Here is an 18,792-nt window from a genome sequence, read left to right as displayed (position 1 = left end):
AATCTTGTTAATAGAGGTCATTAGATAGTCTAACAAAACACTAATAGCAGTATGGCACTTATGATGCTAATCCCTATGTCCATAGAGACTGATGCAAGAAAAAACTGTTTTTTCCCCTGGGTAGCTTAAGTCAACTGATAAGTAAAATACAGTCCAAAGTTGTTCATTGAACTGCAAAAGCAAAGTCACTTCTGGCTACAAAACACGCAAATAAGCCTGAAAAGTGATGGGTTAAGTTTAGGTTGTTTAATGGGTTAACTTTGGTCTTTTTTCTTTTTTTGAAATAGGTAAATTGTATTCATCAGCATTAAGGGTATGCTAGCCACCTCCAAAAGAGATCAGTTACAAGCTTCCTTTCAAATCTACAATCTGGTCTACATCTTCTATTCGAAGCAGTTTACACCAAAGAAGTAAAGCTTCAATATAATTCCATTTTACTTTATTTATGGAATTGGACCTATCTTTAAAGCATCTCCCATTATTTTCCTTCCATATTGACCACCATATACATGATGGTATTAATCTCCACCATCTCTTTTGACTTTTACTTCCTCCCCTCCTAATCCAGCAACTCAAAAGATCCGAAACCATTTACATCAATGAAATTATTACTATATCAAAAAAAAATAGAGAAGAAATAACCATTTGTATAAGAAAGGGTCAAAAGAAGTACACAAGACTTACTTGCTTAGTTTAGCCTTCATTGTCTGCAGCTTAAGAGCTGGTATTGAGTGCAGAACTTTGAGACCATGTGCCGTGCGTTTCTTTGAATGTGACTTTAGTTGCTGAGTTGACTTTCTGTTCAAATAATATTTATCATTGGCAATATTGAAACGCCCAGATAAACCACTGAGACCATATAACTCGGCAGAATCACCACTACTGGGCTTCACTAAACCAGTTGTGATCATTGCTCCAGCATGAAGCATAAGCTGTTGGCCGTCCCTGTTATCCAAAACTTCAAAAAGCATTTGTTCATCTTGAAGATCATATATGAGCTTTGGCTTTGGAAAGGGCTGATCTGGTTCCCAAATAATGTTGTCCACCCAAGATTCCTCCAGTATATCTCTATTTTGTAATGTAAGCTTAGTAAAACGCTTTAAGGCATCACTGCTAAGAATTTCATCAGTGTCTCCATCCATCGGAGTATCTGTACTCTTTTGCTTGTCTGAATTCAAGCGAGACTCTAGTCTCAAAAGCTGAGGGTGATATCTTCCTTCTGATAATGAAATACCCAGGTGTCCTGAAGGTTGTTTTGAACCAAAAGGCTCCACAGAAACACTGCAAGAAAAAAAGGAGCTGTGACCTTTTTCATGGGGTTCAATTTCTTTTTCTGACTGTAAACTTTGAGACTCGGCCTCCACATCCAGTTGTTTATCAGTCAATGCTTCATAATCAGGTTCAGAAATCTCACAACTCTCAGCAGTATTATCACTCAATGGAGGAGAATTATCCCAAATAATTCTATCCTCCCAGTCTTGCTGGTCAAAAGGATAGAACTCAGGACAAATGGGTGAGCTCCAATCAGCAGAAAGATCCATTGATAGATTTTCTTTCATTGGTTCAGCACTACAACAGGGATCCTTTTTCTCGATTTTTGGCTTTAAGTCATCAGTCCCTTGAACTGTTCCTGGTTCATTATCCAGCAACGTTAAAGCACTATCATGATGTACATGGGTCATCCTCAACCAAGGAAACTCTTCATAGGACCCTCTCAGTAATTTAACTTCATCTTCTTCAACAATATCCAGTGTGTGCATGGCCTTGTATTTGTCTGTTGATACAAGAATGTGCTTCGGAAAGTCTCATCAACTGTACTAATATTACCAAACAGAACTGAAGAAAGAGATTTTCTTATTAGCAAAAGGTACCTTTGGGAACAGAGCAACGTCGCTCCCTCTTCTCTGCTTTCTTCCGAGGTTTATGAAGGGCGAAAATTTCAGAGAACTTCAGAATTGCCTCCCCATCTTCGACACAAAGAACAGGTAGAGGCAGAGAGCTTTGACTATCAACTGGCTCTTCCAAAGCAAGAGGTTCTTCCTGAGAACCACCATAAAAAGCAGCACTGTTTAGAAAACAAGAGTTATTCTAAAGCAGACAACTGAATTAGACAACTATAGTCTCCATAAAGGGAACGTATCTGCAGTTGTTAGCTTATGCCAAGCATAGAGTAGAAGTACATAATAGAGGAGAACAATATTTCGAACAATTAATAGAACTCCTATCAAATAAACGCTGATCTACAGCGGAATAGACAGGCAGAAAAGGAAAAGGAGAGTGCTTTAATACTTGTCAACTTCCCAATAGTGATAAACTGTGAAGAAAAGAAAACAGAAGTAAAACTAAGTTTTGTATACTGAGAGGTCCACCAGAAATTATAGGATTTTAACTTGCATAAAAATGCATATGCCCTGAGTACTTCAGCCACTATAAATACAATAATCCAAGGTATTTATAAAATGCATTAACTAGCATCATCAATCTTCGAGCATTAAAAGAAATTATCGTCATGGAAGATTATGAACTACTCAAATAGCTATTTCAGGAAAATCTCAAGAAGCCATTGAAAACCTTGATCATAAATAGAAAGTGACGCAAAGATATCAATTGTTTGATGACCTATTTCACAAGAAGGAAAGGACAAGAAGTGAGAAAGAAAGAGATGACATGCACATCATGCTACAAGTCAGAATAAAAGGATCACAAAATGATAAGTAGTTCTTCTTATTAATTTGTAAAGGGCAAACCTCTTGAAGATCTTCACTAGATTCGGGAGCATCCATGGATATAACTTCTTCTGGAACCTTATTCCCAAGAGAAATGACTTCAGCTTCATTGTTGTATTCTCCTACAAACAGAACATGACAAATAGGTCTAACGTGAAGATGCAAAGAGAAATATTTAACTGAAATAATGCAACTCCAAGATTTATTCCTTTTCCTCCAACAGTAATCTCCCTGTCGTTAATTAATTCCTCATATCTCAACAGATCTTGGAAAGCAATCAAATTTTCATATCTTAAGATCTTTTTTTTTATTGAATAGAAGGGTACGGTCAGGAGTAATGTTCTTTGATAGTGTTGTCCAGAATATTTGAGATGGAAAACAAAGATAACAGATACTAATCCAATACATAACACAAAGTGCCTAGTTTTGATGTATATTTCGGAAGAAAAAAAGTTACATCTCCTTTTTTTTCTTATATTTTTTTGGGTCTGTTTTTCAGCGACAGAAGTTAAATACATATTCGGCCCTAAAATAAAAAAAGATGATTGAAAAAGAAAGAGTGAATTTCGTTTTTTCTAAGAGGCAAATCTGAGCAAGTATTTCTTCTCAAAAATCTGAGGAAGTACTTCAACGATGAGGGCAAATTCGGGACCAAATTCAAACAGAGAGCGATTGTTAAAAAAAAAAACATGGTGTCCAGACCAGCTTGTGCTCGCCTCGACTAGTTCCATGTGATATCAGCTTGAAGAGCAGTTTGGCCCTTTTCCCTAAATATAAAAGCTGAAGCAAAATAGAATAAAAGTACGCAATATGTCTCTTGTAATTCACATACTGTCCATCCTATCCGCAGCTCCCTACCTCTTCCCACTGCAAAATCTATCTGCTCATTCAGAGCCCTGCCGTAGCGTCAAGGCATCTAACGCCCCCATGATCTTTCCCTCATAAGACCCCCTCTCACCAAAAAAAAAGTATTGTCTCATAGACTTGTTCACAGCTGCTGCAAACAATTTTATTTCACCAAAAAGCTAGAAGAAAAATGAAATTTAGCACAGAAAGCTGCAACAGAAAAAGAGTTCGAAAAAAACCTACCACAAAGATTTATCTCAAGGATCAACTTTTTTTTATCCTGTTTCTAGGATAATATCTTGCTTTCACAATTCTACTTTTATTTTCTGATGCCCCCTTATAGATGGGACTCTGGGTTATGTCGGCTTTCAATTTCATTTTATAGGTGAGCAGCACTTTCTGTAATAGAACTGAGGTTTGTAACAAACTAACATGAGGAACTGCCCTTTAAATCTAGTAGTGGAAATCAGTGAAGAGATTAAAATATCAAAAGGTAAACTTACACTCCAAAATATTGCACAGTCATCAATACTTGTAACAACATAAAAGCATTTACGAAACACCAGTACCCAAGAAAAAAATGCTTTTAAACTAACCTTTTACAGGAGTAGATTGAACTTCAGCAGCTTTCTCTACCACCTCCTGTTCCTTCTCTTCATTATCATCCTCATCATAGTTTTCATCATCAAAAACAGAATCACGATTCTCCAAAGTAGTTAGAGAGATTTCTGTTGAAAAGTAATCCCTCTTCGGCAACAATAGGTCCTCTTCGGTAACAGTTTGTACCTCAGGTCCTTCATATTGCTCATCAATGTCCTCATAATCTACAGCATCTTCAGCCTTCTCATCATAATCTGTTTTAATAAAACAGAGGGAAGAAAAGTAATGAGAAATGACTTCTGAAAGAAAAGATGGGTCGAATTAAGCCTAATGGCTTCAAAATGATGATGAAAACCCAGTGTAAGCTCTATGAAACACTGAACCGTGTGCTTCAGAATGATGATGAAAACCCAGTGTAAGAGATTTCAGACCCAATTAGTTTAATCTCCGGGGTTTACAAAATCATAGCAAAGGTGCTGGCTGAGAGACTAAAGAAGGTAATAAGCAGAGTTGTAAAAAACCACCAGATGGCTTTCATTAAAGGGAGACAAATAATGGATGCTGCTCTTATTGCTAGTGAATGCATTGACAGCAGGATTAGAGGAGATGTGCCTGGAGTTATGTGCAAGCTAGATATTGAAAAGGCCTTTGATCACCTGAACTGGAGTTTCTTGTTGAACATTCTCAGGCAAATGGGATTCGGGAGAAGGTGGAATAAGTGGATAGAATTCTGTATCAAAACTACCAGGTTCTCCATCCTGGGTTTTTTCCCAGCTGAAAGGGGTCTGAGACAAGGGGACCCCCGTCACCTTTCTTGTTTATCATAGCTATGGAAGGGCTAGGCAGTCTGATGAGAAGGGCTGCAACAAACAACTGGATAAAAGGCTTTAGCATTAAGAACAGGAACAATGAAATCTTGGAGGTGACACACTTATTATATGCTGATGACACTGATTTTCTGCGAAGCTAAACAAGAACAAATTTGCTACCTAAGGGTGATACTGGTGATCTTTGAAGCTTGCTCTGGGTTGAAGATTAACTGGGGGAATAGCAATATTTTTCCAGTGAAAGAGGTGCAACAAATTCAATCTCTGGCAGGTATTTTGAGGTCCGGGATAGAGGAGTTGCCCACAATTTATCTGGGGATGCCATTGGGTGCTAATCACAAAGCTGTGAATATTTGGGATGGAATAATAGAGAAAACAAAAAAAAGACTAGCTCTTTGGAAATCAAAATACCTTTCCTTGGGAGGTAGAGTTGTTTTGATCATGTAGTCCTAGATTCTCTGCCAACATATGTAATGTTTTATCCCCCATCCCTGGTGTGGTGAGGAAAATCTTAAACAAGTTGAGAAGGGATTTCTTATGGCAAGGAAGCAAGATTGAGAAAAGTTTCAACCTGGTAAAATGGAGCGCAGTTCAGCAAAGCAAGAGTTTTGGAGGTCTGGCAGTGAGGAACTTAAAGCTTCATAATAAGAGTTCACTTACCAAATGGCTATGGAGATTTACTCAAGAAATCAGGCCTTGTGGAGGGAGATTATCCTTCATAAGTATGGTGCGGAGGGGCAATGGTGCACTAATAAAGTGACTAATACATATGGGTTGGGGTTTGGAAATCTATCAGGAATCTATGGACGACTCTCAAGCTAAACACCAAAGTTAGAGTTGGTAGGGGAGACAAGATACTTTTTTGGAAAGAGGACTGGAGCGGTCATGGCACACTTCAATCCCTTTTTCCTAGACTATTCTCAATAAGCTTGAATACTGGATGCAGTATACAGAAAATGTGGTCCCCTCAAGGCTGGAACCTCACTTTCAGAAGACCCCTAAATGATTGGAAAATACCATGGGTAGTAGATTTTCCAAAACTAATAGGAAACTTCCCGGGCATTAATACAGATTCAGACAAACTCATTGGGAGACACCACAATGATGGAATTCTCACTGTTAACAGAGTATACAAAAGGGAACTGTGTGTTGCTGGAGGCAGGTCAACTGGACCTTGGAATACTATATGGGAAAGTGTGGCTCCTAATAAAGTGAAATGCTTCACTTGGCTAGTAGCTAGGAAAGCATGCTTGACACATGAGGCATTGCAAAAAAGGGGGTTCATCATAGCATCTAGATGCCTCCTCTGCAAGGAGACACTAGAAACCAACAAACACCTTTCATGCATTGCAAAGTAACAACACAAATTTGGGCTATGTTCACTGCCATTGCTGGGATCAATTGGATCATGCCTGAACATACTGCAGACTTGCTTAGCTGTTATCAGAAGAGGAGGAAGCAAAAGCCAAAAAATATGGTGGAGGACAGTCCCAGCCTGCATCTGGTGGACCATTTGGAAGGAGAGGAACCAGAGGATCTTTGAAGGAAAAGAATCCTCTATTTTGAAGATTAAGTGGAAAGTAATTACTTTACTAGGTTTTTGGTGTAAAGAACAGAGTATAGAAGAGGAAATCCAATTAGTGGAATTTATAGGCTTTTTTGTGAGTATCTCTCTTCTCTTTTTGTAAAGTACTTGGAGGTGGCCAGCATAGCCTTAATGCTGAAGGAATACAATTTACCAATTTCAAAAAAAAAAAAATAGAAAACAGAATAAAGACCTAGAAGCCCATTGGAGCTTGAACACACCAAGGTCCAGATATAATAACACAAAGAAGGGCCTATTTGGAAAGCCACCTGGTAATTGAATTTGGTGTAATTGGTGCAACTATTGATGTGTTTGGTTGGTCATGTAATTACTTGGTTTGCAGGTAATTGGGTGTAATTGGCAGGAGTAATTATACTCTCCAATTCCCAGGGAGGGACTGTGAATTGTTGGTAATTACATGGTGCAATTACAAGCCACAAGCTGATTACTTTTTAATTTCTTTATTTTATTATTAGTTTTATTTTCTTTAATTTATACTTTAAAAAAAATTTATTTTTATTATTCTAAAAACTCCTAATAATTTATTTTCTATTTTATTTATATTTCATTTCCTTCGCATTTTCAACCTTTATTTCATGTGATTCCATACAATTTTACATATTATCTATTTTCTTATACAATGTTTTTTTTTTCATTAGCATAATTTTGTTAGTATTCTAACTTTTAAACTAGAGAATTCATTGCTAAGTAAGGTTATAGTTTATTTTTCTCTTAAATAATATTTATGTATGTTATGTTGAAATTTGACATAATAATATTATGTTAAATTTTTTGTTTTGAATTTAGAACTTATGTTACATTTGCTTTAGTAGTATTGACTTGAGACTTCACAATGCAATTCATTTATTTTTTAGTTAGACTTGATAGATTATCATTTTGTCTAATATTTTAACAATTAATGACATTTTATTAATAATATTAATTTTTTTGTCAAACATGCATTTCATGATGTTCATAGAAATCTTGTACTTTTAGTTTTTATATTTAATTCAATTGAAATATACTAATTTGAAAAATATAAATCAATTATTTTTCCATAATATTAGTTAAGAACATATTTATTAATTACATGATATATTTTCAAAAGACAATATGTCTTAAATATTTAATTAACATAATTATAAATCTACTTATTTGTTTGATATAAATTTTTAAAAATTAACTTTTATTTTTAAAATATAATATAATCTTATCATTGCAATTGTGCATCCAAACAGTACATTTTTAATTGCACTGTGATTAAATTGTAGCAAACAAACAGGTCAGTGTAATTACTAGGCTGGTAATTACTAACCTAGTAATTACACCAATTCCAATTACCAGGTGGTTTCCAAACAAACCGAAAATGCAGAAACATAAGAGTTTCTGGCAGTCTGGCACGCAAAAGACATAGAAAAGTCTGTTAAATAAAAGAATCTCAGCTGCAGGTTAGTATTGCTAAAGAGATCCATTTGGTAGAACTTTTTGATGAAGTAACTAGAGATCCATTTGGTAGAACTATTTTAAATATCAGTGTAAAAGAGAACTTTTATAGGATGAAAGAGAAGGACAAAAGAATTGTCAATGGAAGTATCAAAGAAACTGCATCAGGCGGCATTCATGGAGAAACATGTACCTTGTTCAGCAGCATCTGCAGATTCTTGTGGGGACTTCACCGACAACTGAACATTCGAGAAGAACAAACATGGAGAAAATATTAGCACCAAATCTAATCAGATGAAATTTGGGTAACAATCATTCATATTTGTACTACCTCATCCGAAATACAATTCCAAATAAAATCATAGTGATAAAAGATTGGGTCTACACTTCTCAGAAGATATAATTCCAAATGACGAAAGAGTTCTGTTACATACATCTATCTCTGTCAGAGAAGGACCAAGCTTGTCAGCTAAAGCAGCAAGATGCTCCTTGGCGTCCTGAAAAACATAATTTCTATAAGATTTTGTCCTCTTCATAAGCAAAGAAGACACCAGGAACAGCTCAAACAACGGAACATGCGAGATCTGAGCATGAAAATGCAATGAGTGATACTTCCACAAATAGGTGGTTAACCCTGCTAGCATCCTCCCTTGGATGAGATTGTTAAGATATTAACTACAGGAAACACCTGGCTCTTGTTGCAACTGTACTTATCGAAAGAAATACTACACTTGGGAGTCGTTTGGTAGCTGGTTAGGAGGTAATTATTCATATATAACTTCCTGCATAAGTAATAACATGTTTGATTGCATTCTTTTACAACATACCCAGAGCAATCCCACTAGTGGGGTCTGAAAAAGGGTGGTGTGTATACAGACCTTACCCCTATCTTGTAAAGGTAGACAGGTTGTTTCCAACAGACCCTCGACTCAAGTAAATCACATCATAGCATAACAAAGCGGGTTCGAAAAGGAAATAATGGAGAGAAGAACAGTACCAACATTAGTATTACAATAACTGAAGCAAATGAAATAACATGTACCAATAAAAAAGGATAATACAGTATAAGCGTAATAATAATCATAACAGTTATAATTATAACACTGATAAAGAAGCTAAACAACACCCAACTACATGCTAATCTTCTACCTTAGTCCTCGACCTCCATAACCTCCTAACTAGGGTCAGTATCCTCGGTAAGCTGCAGGTGTGTCATGTCCAGTCAAATCACCTACCCCCAATACTTCCTCAGCCTACCTCTACCTCTCATCAGCCTCACCATAGTCAACCTCTCACACATAGCCATTGGGGCATTTGACCCTATAATTTGCAACTTAATTCACACTCTGTTTTGCTTCACAAAAACATTTGACCCAGTAAAATTTGCAACTTAATTTTGGGGTAGGCAGCATGGGCACAAAATATTTGAAGCAGGAGTGTGTGCTTTTAATTAGAATCAGATTTTCCCTTGGGAAAAACTGTTAACCTTCATGGTCCTCCCAAAATTTTGTACTGGATTCCAAGCGAGTACTCCTTAGGTTTTGCTCCTAGCGACAACTAAAATAAGTGAAAGGGAGCTTGAACACTTCATGACCCTCAATCAATGCCCAACCTAGGCTGACCACTTTCCACATTAAAATAGAAAAGATGGCCCATGTGAAGGTATAATGGAGAGTCCGAAGCCAAAAGGGCAACAAAAAATTTCAAAATTTCCAGAAGGGCAACAAAATTAGTTATCAAACCAAAAGGGTAACAAATTTAGACACCGTTTAAATTAGGTCATCCGCCGCAAAACGCGGAACCAATGCGCCTTGTAAGACGCAGCAGCCTTGAGCCTTGTAAGGCCCGGCTGACATGCGCCTTACAAGGGCACATTGGTTTTGCGGCTTCTTTAAAGTAAATTATTTTTCCATATAGAGTTTTAAAATTGTGTTTGCATATTGTTTTAAGTTTATTTTTTTAAGTAAATTGCTTTCCCATATAGAGCTTAAAAGTTGCTTTTGCAAAGTAAATTTTTGTTACCCTTTTGGCTCCGGACTCGTATAATGGAGTTGCTTATGCTGAAATACCAGCAAATGATTATCCGGTTAAGTTCCACTGCTACTTGGAGACACTTCAGTACTTGCTAACATATTAATTTGGGGCTCACAGCATATTGTATGACAGTCAAATTACATGGGGAGAAAGGAGCAAATCACCTCGTCAAGGTAGTCAACATCGAGATCACCAGAGTAGTCAACATTTCCAAACATAAATCCCAAAAGTCGGTTACCACCGCCAGCTTCCTCATATTCTTCCTCATCATCTGCAAAAATCAGACATAACTGTCAGTTAAATCACACTGAGATTGCCAGCTTCCTCACTTGCAGAAACAAGTAGAAATAATGGGACGCTATGATGGACTGAAGAACTCAGTCCTGTAGGCCAAATCAGATCGTTCTTTGCTGATACACTTTCGCTGTAAAAAGGAATGGATAGTGTATAATGAACCCAATTACAGTTAATGGAGTTTCTTGTATAGTATAGCCAGGATTGTTTCCTTTGCTCCTTTTTCTCTTTACCAGTGCTCTGTTCTGGATTCTTGTTTGAAATCACAGGCACATTACTGCTGGTTTTGGACATCAATAATACTTGCCCATTTCAAAAAAAATAGTAAGAATAATGAGGCCTATTTGGTGGATCTACAAGGCTTCAAAAAGACCATATGTCGATGTAAAGGAACTCAGCTGGAAGACCAAGGATAGAAGCACTAAGAACAAAACTTTTTAAAAGTAGATAAGCTACCAAAAATATGCTCCCACAAAAAAAAAATCATCTATACATATTGGAAGAATGACATAGCTTTTAATATAGAAAGAAGGTAAAAGGTTCATTCAATGTTCTCACCAACCACAGTTTGCCGAACAATCCAGACTATTTAGGAAAGACTCATTGTGAAACGACACTCTCCTACAATGAAGGTGATCTCCACATTACAGAACCCCATGGAGCGAGAGACACCGGTCTTTTCAAGAGATGCATAGTGGCTTCATTTAAAGAGGGCGAAACAGAACTCTCTTCTTTATCAGGCATCAGGAGATGGAGTGCAATTTTATTTGATAAAGCAATATTTGGAATAAGCATATATGAGATGGCAAACAACTCGTTTTTGTTCGAGTTTCCAAACCGGAACATGGCTGAACAAATTATCCAGAAGGAATGGAGATGGGGCGAAACCAAAATCTATTTACATTGGTAATACCCAGTAAAAGGATGCAAAAATTTGAATCTGAAATCTAAAACCACTTGGATCCGAGCCTTGGGGGTTATATTACAACTTTTGGTCATAGTGGATTTCCACAGAAAGGGTTCATTTTAGTGCTTTTTGAAGGAGTTTCAGCACTTCATATAAACCGGAGGAAAAACCAGTTGTTCCCAATCAATGAGGTCCCTGGGTTTGACTGAAATTCTGGAAGGGGAAGTAGGTTCCCTGCCTACTATGTACCTACGTATGTCTCTAGGTGCCAAGTCAAAGGCCATGAGCATTTGGAACTAAGTGATTGAAAAGTGTGAGAAGAAGTTAACTAGATGGAAATCTCAATATATCTCCTTAGGCGGCAGAGTCACTCTCATCAATTCTGTTTTGGATGCTCTCCTAAGTCTAGTGTTAGACGGCGAAAGGCGACAAGGGTCTGGCGAGGCGCTCACCTTTTTGAATGAGGCGCCAATTAATACCAAAAACGTAAAATATTTAATTGCTTATATAAATATCCAAAATCTCAATAGCAATAACATATATTATTAGCAAATACTATATTAATTAGCATGGAACTAAATTGAGTGGGGTAGAAATAAATATAGAAGGATTGAATTTAAAAAAAAAAAAACAATGTTGTCAGTTAACAGTAGCTTCAAAATAAGAAAGAGAGTCTGCACTTCTTCTTCTGCATATGAAAGAAGACGAGAAGGACATAAGAAGAGCAGAAGAAGAAGAAGAAAAAACAAATCTTAAACCGTACTTGCTGGGTGCTGAGCAGATGAGGTCTCTTCGTCAGTAGTGAGGAGAACTGGAGAAGAAAAGAAGAAGCAAGTCGCGAAGTAGTGAGGGAAGAGAACAGGAGAAGAGAGTCGCAAAGTAGTGTGAGGGAGGACAACCGGAGAAAAGAGGGTCGCAATGGAGAAAAGAAGTCCCATATTTGCAAAAACATCAAATAAACCCTCATATTGCCTTTTAATTATTAAATCAGATCTTTCTAAAAAAGAATAAAAAGGCGACGCCTTGCCAAGCCGTCGCCATTCGCCTTTTTATCGTCTTTTGTCGCCTTTCTGAACTCACCACGTCAATAGTAAAAGGCGACGAGCCTCGCCTTGCCTCATCGGCTTTCAGGACACTGCTCCCAACCTATATGATGTCTATATTTCCATTCCTGATGGAATGATAAAAAGTTTAGACAATATTAGGAGAGATTTTCTTTGGAAAAGGAGTGAGGAAAATGTCTCTACTATTCGACACTTGGTCAAACGGGACGAGGTTCTTTGGGGAAAGAAGCAAGGGAGTTAGCAGTAAGAAATTTCAAAATACAAAGCAAGGCCCTTAGACTGAAGTGGTTTTGGACATACTCACAAGAGTCTCAAAAGTTCACTGGGCAAAGTAATTAAAGCTAAATATGGAGAGGAGAACAAATGGATGACAAATGAGGTTCTACACCCTATGGTGTAAGTCCATGGAGGTCTATTAGAATCTTTTGGCGTTTTTTGAGAAATAACACAACTGTGAGGGTAGGAAATGGAAGTAAGACATCCTTTTGGGCAGAGTTATCAAAGGCGCGCTTTAAGCGCGCTTAAGCCCTAAAGCGAGGCTCAAAACGTGCTGAACGCTTTCTCTCGCTTTATGCGCTTCAGTGTCGTCATCAAGGTTCGAAGACAAAGTTTTCCTTGCCAATGAGCCTCTTATGAAGAAGCGACACTAAACAATTGATATTTCACTTTATCATAAATTTTTTACAATTTCTTTGGTCATTTATTTGTTATTCATGTTTATAATTATTAGCCTTGGACTAAAAACATACATTTTATTCTTTTCTCTCTTTGCGCTTAAAGCCCCCATGGACCTTAGAGGTTTTTTTGCAATACTACTTTTGGGAGGACAAATGGTTGGAACATGCTAGTTAAAAAAATCTTTTCCCTGAGATGTATATTTTGGCAGTACATCAACAAATGAGTGTAGCTGACAACTGGACACAACAAGGATGGAAAGTCCAATTTAGAAGGAATTTTAATGACTGGCAAATTGAAACTGTGACAGAATTTTTCAGAGCTCTGGCAGAGTTCAAAGGGACAAAGAAAGAGGTTGATAGACTATGGTGGAACAAATATAGCAAAGGCATGTTTAAGGTGACTTCAGCATCAAGTTTTTGAACAAAGGTGGCCAACAGCCATCAAAATGGCCATGGAAGCAGATCTGGAAACAAAAACCCCTTCAAGGTGGCATCTTTTACTTGGTTACTGGCAAGAGAGGCAGTCCTGACACAAGAAAATTTCAAGAGGAGGATATTTTCTATGAGCTCGAGGTGCTATTTGTGTAGAGAAGAGGTTGAGACAGTTAGCCATCTGTTTTTATAGTGCAGGATGACAACCTAACTTTGGAGGATTTTTATCAGCCACTGGGGTGTTGTTTAGACTATGCCTAACAGAATGACCCACCTCCTCTACAGTTGCAAAGAGGTAGGTGGGGGACCTTCAGACAGAGATAGATGGAGGATTGTCCCAACCTATAACTGGTGGACAGTCTGGAGAGAGAGAAACGCTAGATATTTTGAGAGCAAAAGTTGTGATCTTCAGAAGATCAATCAAGCTTTTTTGTTCCTGGTGCAAACAGATATAACTAGAGGATACTGAGTCAATTATTGAGATCATTGACTCTATTTAGATTTTAGATTCAGATATCTTGTTTTGTTGATAAGTTGTAATTATGGTTTTGTACTGGTTTTGTCAATAAATACGAATATTACCTTTCTGAAAAAAAATCATGGATGCGCAAAAACACAAGACTGAAATTCCATATAACTTGTTGATTATGAGATCCATTGCAACCATATGCGGGCCAAGAAAGTCAAGATATAAAAACTAAACATACAAGCACAAGACTCTGACAATTTCCTTTACTTCTGTCCACACTTCATATTTATTGTTTGACAGGTAAATGATTTTACACACTACACTTATTCTGGAAAGATAAGCAGTAACTTCTAAGCCACCAGATCACAGCTCTCTTTCTCCAACTTGTAGGCACTAAAACCACTCTTATTTCTGTCAATAAAACGATCAATGCCTCACACTACCCTCCCCCCCCCCCCCGGCACACCCCAACACACATACACAATTTCCTATTTCATATCTAAACTAGTCGAATGAGCCACTTAAGTTTTCATACCTAGTGAAGAACAATGCGTGATCAAGATTTCTCTGGCCCACCTTTCTTCGTTCTCTTTTGAATATATCATCAATATTAGGACTTCAGAAAATCAACCTTGGACCATATTGCACTAACCGAGCAACCAAACTTCTTAAATATTTTTATGATAAGATTATTTATTTACAGCAAATATTGCAAAGCAAGTCTTCAAATGAAACGGAATACATCAATTAGACAGACCAACCAACCAACCACTATTTCAATAGCATTTCAAGCTTGGATTCTTCAAATCCCACCCACACCACATGAAATAAAAAAATGAAGAAATAATTAAAGAAAAGGTGACATCCTGACAGGATTCCAAGCTTCCCTTATCACTCAACTAAAGGGGGAAGAACACAGTCATATGCAGAGAAGAAGTATATAGAACTATCAACAGCAAAAAGATGATATTGATGAGGATGATGATAATACTAATCACAATGATAAATAAATAAATAAACAATAATATCAAAAGCTCTTTGCGAATACAAGAATTGTCTTTCCTAACAGTTACAGAATAAAGGAGAACTAAAAGTCCTCATAATTCATATCAAAACCAACTATAATTATTGGTAGGCAATCCAGGAGCAAGCATCTGTAACGAAGTACGACACCACATATGTTCAGACTTCAGCATTCAGGTTGAAATGAGACATCAATCATACAGAAGCTCCTCCAACAATCTTAGTAATTGTTTCAAAGATGCAAGATTTTGATGTAGTTCTTCTTGTGATGAGGTCACTGAGGTTATACAACCAGGTGATCCAAGTAATAGAAAAATTCTATAGAGAATGTTACAAAAACCGAAGCAACTTTAAGTTACCAGTTTCAAAAAAAAAACCGAAGCAACAAGGAAGCCTACTACTAAACCTCCATGTTACATATTTAACTTGAAAACTCATCAACAAGTATTAATCTAGAAAACCCACTTGTTTCAGATACAAGGTTTCTGCCCAATTTAACTAGACATAGGAACATAAGATTTATAATATATACCTCTTACTAAGAAAAATAAGCATTTTAGATACACAATCACAAAAAAAAACACCTCCCAAAGCACTCAAGGGTGTAATCTAAATGATGTAGGTACAGTTAAGACTATGGGATTCCAGGGTCTGAATTTGGAAAAAAAAAACTAGGTGATGTCTTTCAATTTGCCAAAGCCTTGTTAGGAAAATGCAAGTACTTGGTAGAAAAATTGGGGTGCAAGTTGGATATCAGAAAGAAACTTGAAGCGAGAAGTCTTTTCGCTGAGATAAAGGCATCAAAATCAGAAAGAACAAATAGAATTAGAATCGATTTTTTAGGCAGTGGGTCAAGCTACAGACTTTAGGAAAGTATACTTCAAACAATTGCATCCTCGCGAAAAGCTTTTGAAACAGCTAGATTAGTCTAGGCATTATCGAATCAAAAAAAAAGAAAAAATTTTGGAACTCCAATTTTCGTATTATCTTCCACAGGATACTGAAATTACTAATTTTCATTGTAATTTGTAAATTTTAACCCTCTAAATACTAAGTTTTACTTCAAATAAGCTTTGAGCTTCGCTCTAGGCTTCACCTCACTAAATTGTTTAACAACAGTTCAGTATTCTTCACAAAATTACTGACTTTTCTTCATCCAGCAGATAGTTCAATAATAACCTAACCCAATGTAATCCCACAAGTTGTCTCTGGGAATGGTGGTGTGTATGCTGCCTTACCACTAACTCCTAACTATCAAAGAAAGCCAAAAAAAAAAAAAAGAAAAACTATTACCTTCATCACGCTCATCCCGGGATGAGCCACCAGGTTCATAACCCATTTTTAGGTCAGCAACTCTGCAACAAAAACACTTGATTATTATTCTTACACTAGTAATGAACCAACCAAAAACACCCAACGATTCTAATTCAGAAAAGAATCTCCTTTACTCCCTCCCCTCATCAAAAAACACAAACCAAACTATAGTTTCAAATCGTTATACTCCAATTCATTCCAAGAAACGAAAAGGGGTATAATTAATTTCACCAAAAAACGAAAAGGGGTTGTTTAATTAGAAAAAAATAGATGATCAAACCTACAAAAAGATGAGAAAACATACACTTCAATTCGTAGAAAGCTGAAAAGTTCCTCTTTTTCTTTGTTTCTTTTTCGAAATTTAGCAACAAAAAAAAAAGGTGTTAAGATAACAGAAACATCGACAGAGTGTTCTTTACAAGAATTTGAGAAGAGATTTTGGGTGTAAATCAATCTATTTATACAGATTCACTGCGTTCCCTTCTCTTCCCATCTCTGTTCGCTCTAAAGAAATTTTTGGTTTGGGCGCAGAACAGAGTTTTGCCAAAACGGGTTCTTTCGTTAACCCGATTCATATACGGGTCGATATAAAAAGAAATATATTTATTTTTATTTCTATGATTTTTTCACTTTTTCTCTTTATGTAAAAATCACATTAAATATTAAATATTTTACTCAATAAAGTATCATTTGATTAGGTAAAATTTATTTATCGTAAAAAAGAAAGAAAAATATTTCCTAATTTTATAAGGGCAACTTTCACATATAGCAAATACAATTTATATTTGTATGTTATAGCAAAGTTTACATAATTGCGTTCCATAGCAAACATACATACATATACATATATACATACATATATATATATATGTGTGTGTGTGTGTGTGTATTATTCACTATACATGTACAATTGAAGCGAATTGTATAAAACGAGAAAGAGAAAGAGACTTGGGCACAGAATTGTATAAAACAAAGTGTATAAAACGAATTGTATAATTATAAGTGTATAAAACGATTATGTACAATTTGAATTTGTATAAAATGAGAAAGAGAGAAAGGCAAAAGAGACTTGGGCAGGGAATATACAATTGAATCGAATTGTATAAAATGAGAAAGAGAGAAAAACAAAAGAAATTGGAAGGGGGAGTCTTTTTATCGTATAGTTATAAGTGTATAGGACGAAGATATATGTATTTGCAAGTGTATATACAATTTTCTCTTGCTTTATACAAACAGAAACACAATTTATACAATTCGTTTCTGTTTGTATAAGCGATAAAGGCGAGGGTGGCGAGCGATATCTGGGAGAGGGGAACGAAAATATTTATATATATACAATTTTTCTCGCTTTATATAAATAAAAACAGATTTTATACACTTGTATTTTGTATAAAAGTGAGAGGAAGCGAGCAGGAGATGGAGCAAGAGAGGAGAGTGGCGAGCGAGAGTTTGAGGGAGAGAGGTGACTGGCAAACAGTTCGCTACGGGGCACAATTAAGTCAAATGATGGTTATAGCATTTAATTTGATTTATTAGTTTGTCATTATATACAATTTTCCCATTTTATGATTGAATTGTATAAGATGACTATCTCAATAAAATGAACACGTATCAATTTCGAGTACATCACTTTGATCGAGAATCATGTGTATCTCAGTATCTATAACAACTCAATTTTCGTTATATCTATCTCCTCAATATATTTTTACGCCTTCAATATCTTTTGAACTATCTAACTTGCTTGCTTCAATCTTGTGATCCACATGATCCACTTTTGCCATAATATACATGAACCAGGGTTAAAAAATTTGGAGTTCATTTTTTTTAAATGACAGAAATTCCATGTTTAAGTTCTCTTATAACCATTATCCCCTAATAGTTTTACAAATTTTTAAAATTCCTTATTTTTGCGCATCAGACTAATGTATCAGCGCATCAGATTAATGTATCTCGCGCATCGGATTAATGTATCTCGCGCATTAGATTAATGTATCTCGCGCATCATATTAGTGTATCATGCATAAAATGTACATCAGATTAGTGTATCATGTATAGAATGTAATATATCTTACTTAACGATTAATGTATCTTGCGCATCAAATTATGTATCAACGCTTATATGATTGTATCGGTTTGAGGAATTTCTGTAATTATAGACTTATAAGGGACAAATGATAATTTTGCCTTAAAAGTATGTGGTTTTTGTCATTTGCCCAAAAAATATGATTTTTTAGCTCGATCCTAATAAGCAATGTTGGTCTATAGGCCTTAAGCAATATGTGCTGGATCGGCCCGTGGGATAAATAAAAAATTAAAAATAAAATAAAGCGTTAAAAATAACAAAAGTTCGAACTCAAAGAAAGTATGATCTACTTAATATTCATATTATTACCATATCAAATCATTATTCAACATGATGTACGTGTTCTCGACAAGTATAGAAGTTGAATCTATTATGAAAATATTCAAACACTTGTGGCTAGTCGATACTGCTGGTATGATTTTTCTCAAATTGATGTATATCTTTTTTGTAAACATAAATACTATACGT

General features: G+C 36.0%; 1 protein-coding gene across 4 annotated transcripts in view; it reads right to left on the bottom strand.

The window, feature by feature from the left end:
* LOC101245072 (transcription initiation factor TFIID subunit 1) overlaps window positions 1-16,828 on the bottom strand; it is a 31,111-nt gene extending 14,283 nt beyond the window's left edge. For all 4 annotated transcript variants that reach the window (XM_004242637.5, XM_069299852.1, XM_010324942.4 and 1 more), the window contains exons 1-9: window positions 16,546-16,828; window positions 16,221-16,282; window positions 10,226-10,332; window positions 8,462-8,524; window positions 8,221-8,266; window positions 4,169-4,426; window positions 2,748-2,848; window positions 1,872-2,040; window positions 685-1,774 (exon numbers count right to left, since the gene is read on the bottom strand). In XM_004242637.5, the coding sequence (XP_004242685.2) occupies window positions 685-1,774; window positions 1,872-2,040; window positions 2,748-2,848; window positions 4,169-4,426; window positions 8,221-8,266; window positions 8,462-8,524; window positions 10,226-10,332; window positions 16,221-16,266 (1,880 nt within the window). In that variant the 5' untranslated portion in view covers window positions 16,267-16,282; window positions 16,546-16,828. The remainder of the gene's footprint in view (window positions 1-684; window positions 1,775-1,871; window positions 2,041-2,747; window positions 2,849-4,168; window positions 4,427-8,220; window positions 8,267-8,461; window positions 8,525-10,225; window positions 10,333-16,220; window positions 16,283-16,545) is intronic.
* Window positions 16,829-18,792: the final 1,964 nt, after the last annotated feature.

The sequence above is a fragment of the Solanum lycopersicum genome, chromosome 7, assembly GCF_036512215.1.
Source record: "Solanum lycopersicum chromosome 7, SLM_r2.1".
In the NCBI taxonomy this organism is placed as follows: Eukaryota; Viridiplantae; Streptophyta; class Magnoliopsida; order Solanales; family Solanaceae; genus Solanum; species Solanum lycopersicum.
The sequence above is the reverse complement of the archived record's forward strand: the minus strand, read 5'-3'. Positions and strand labels throughout refer to the sequence as shown.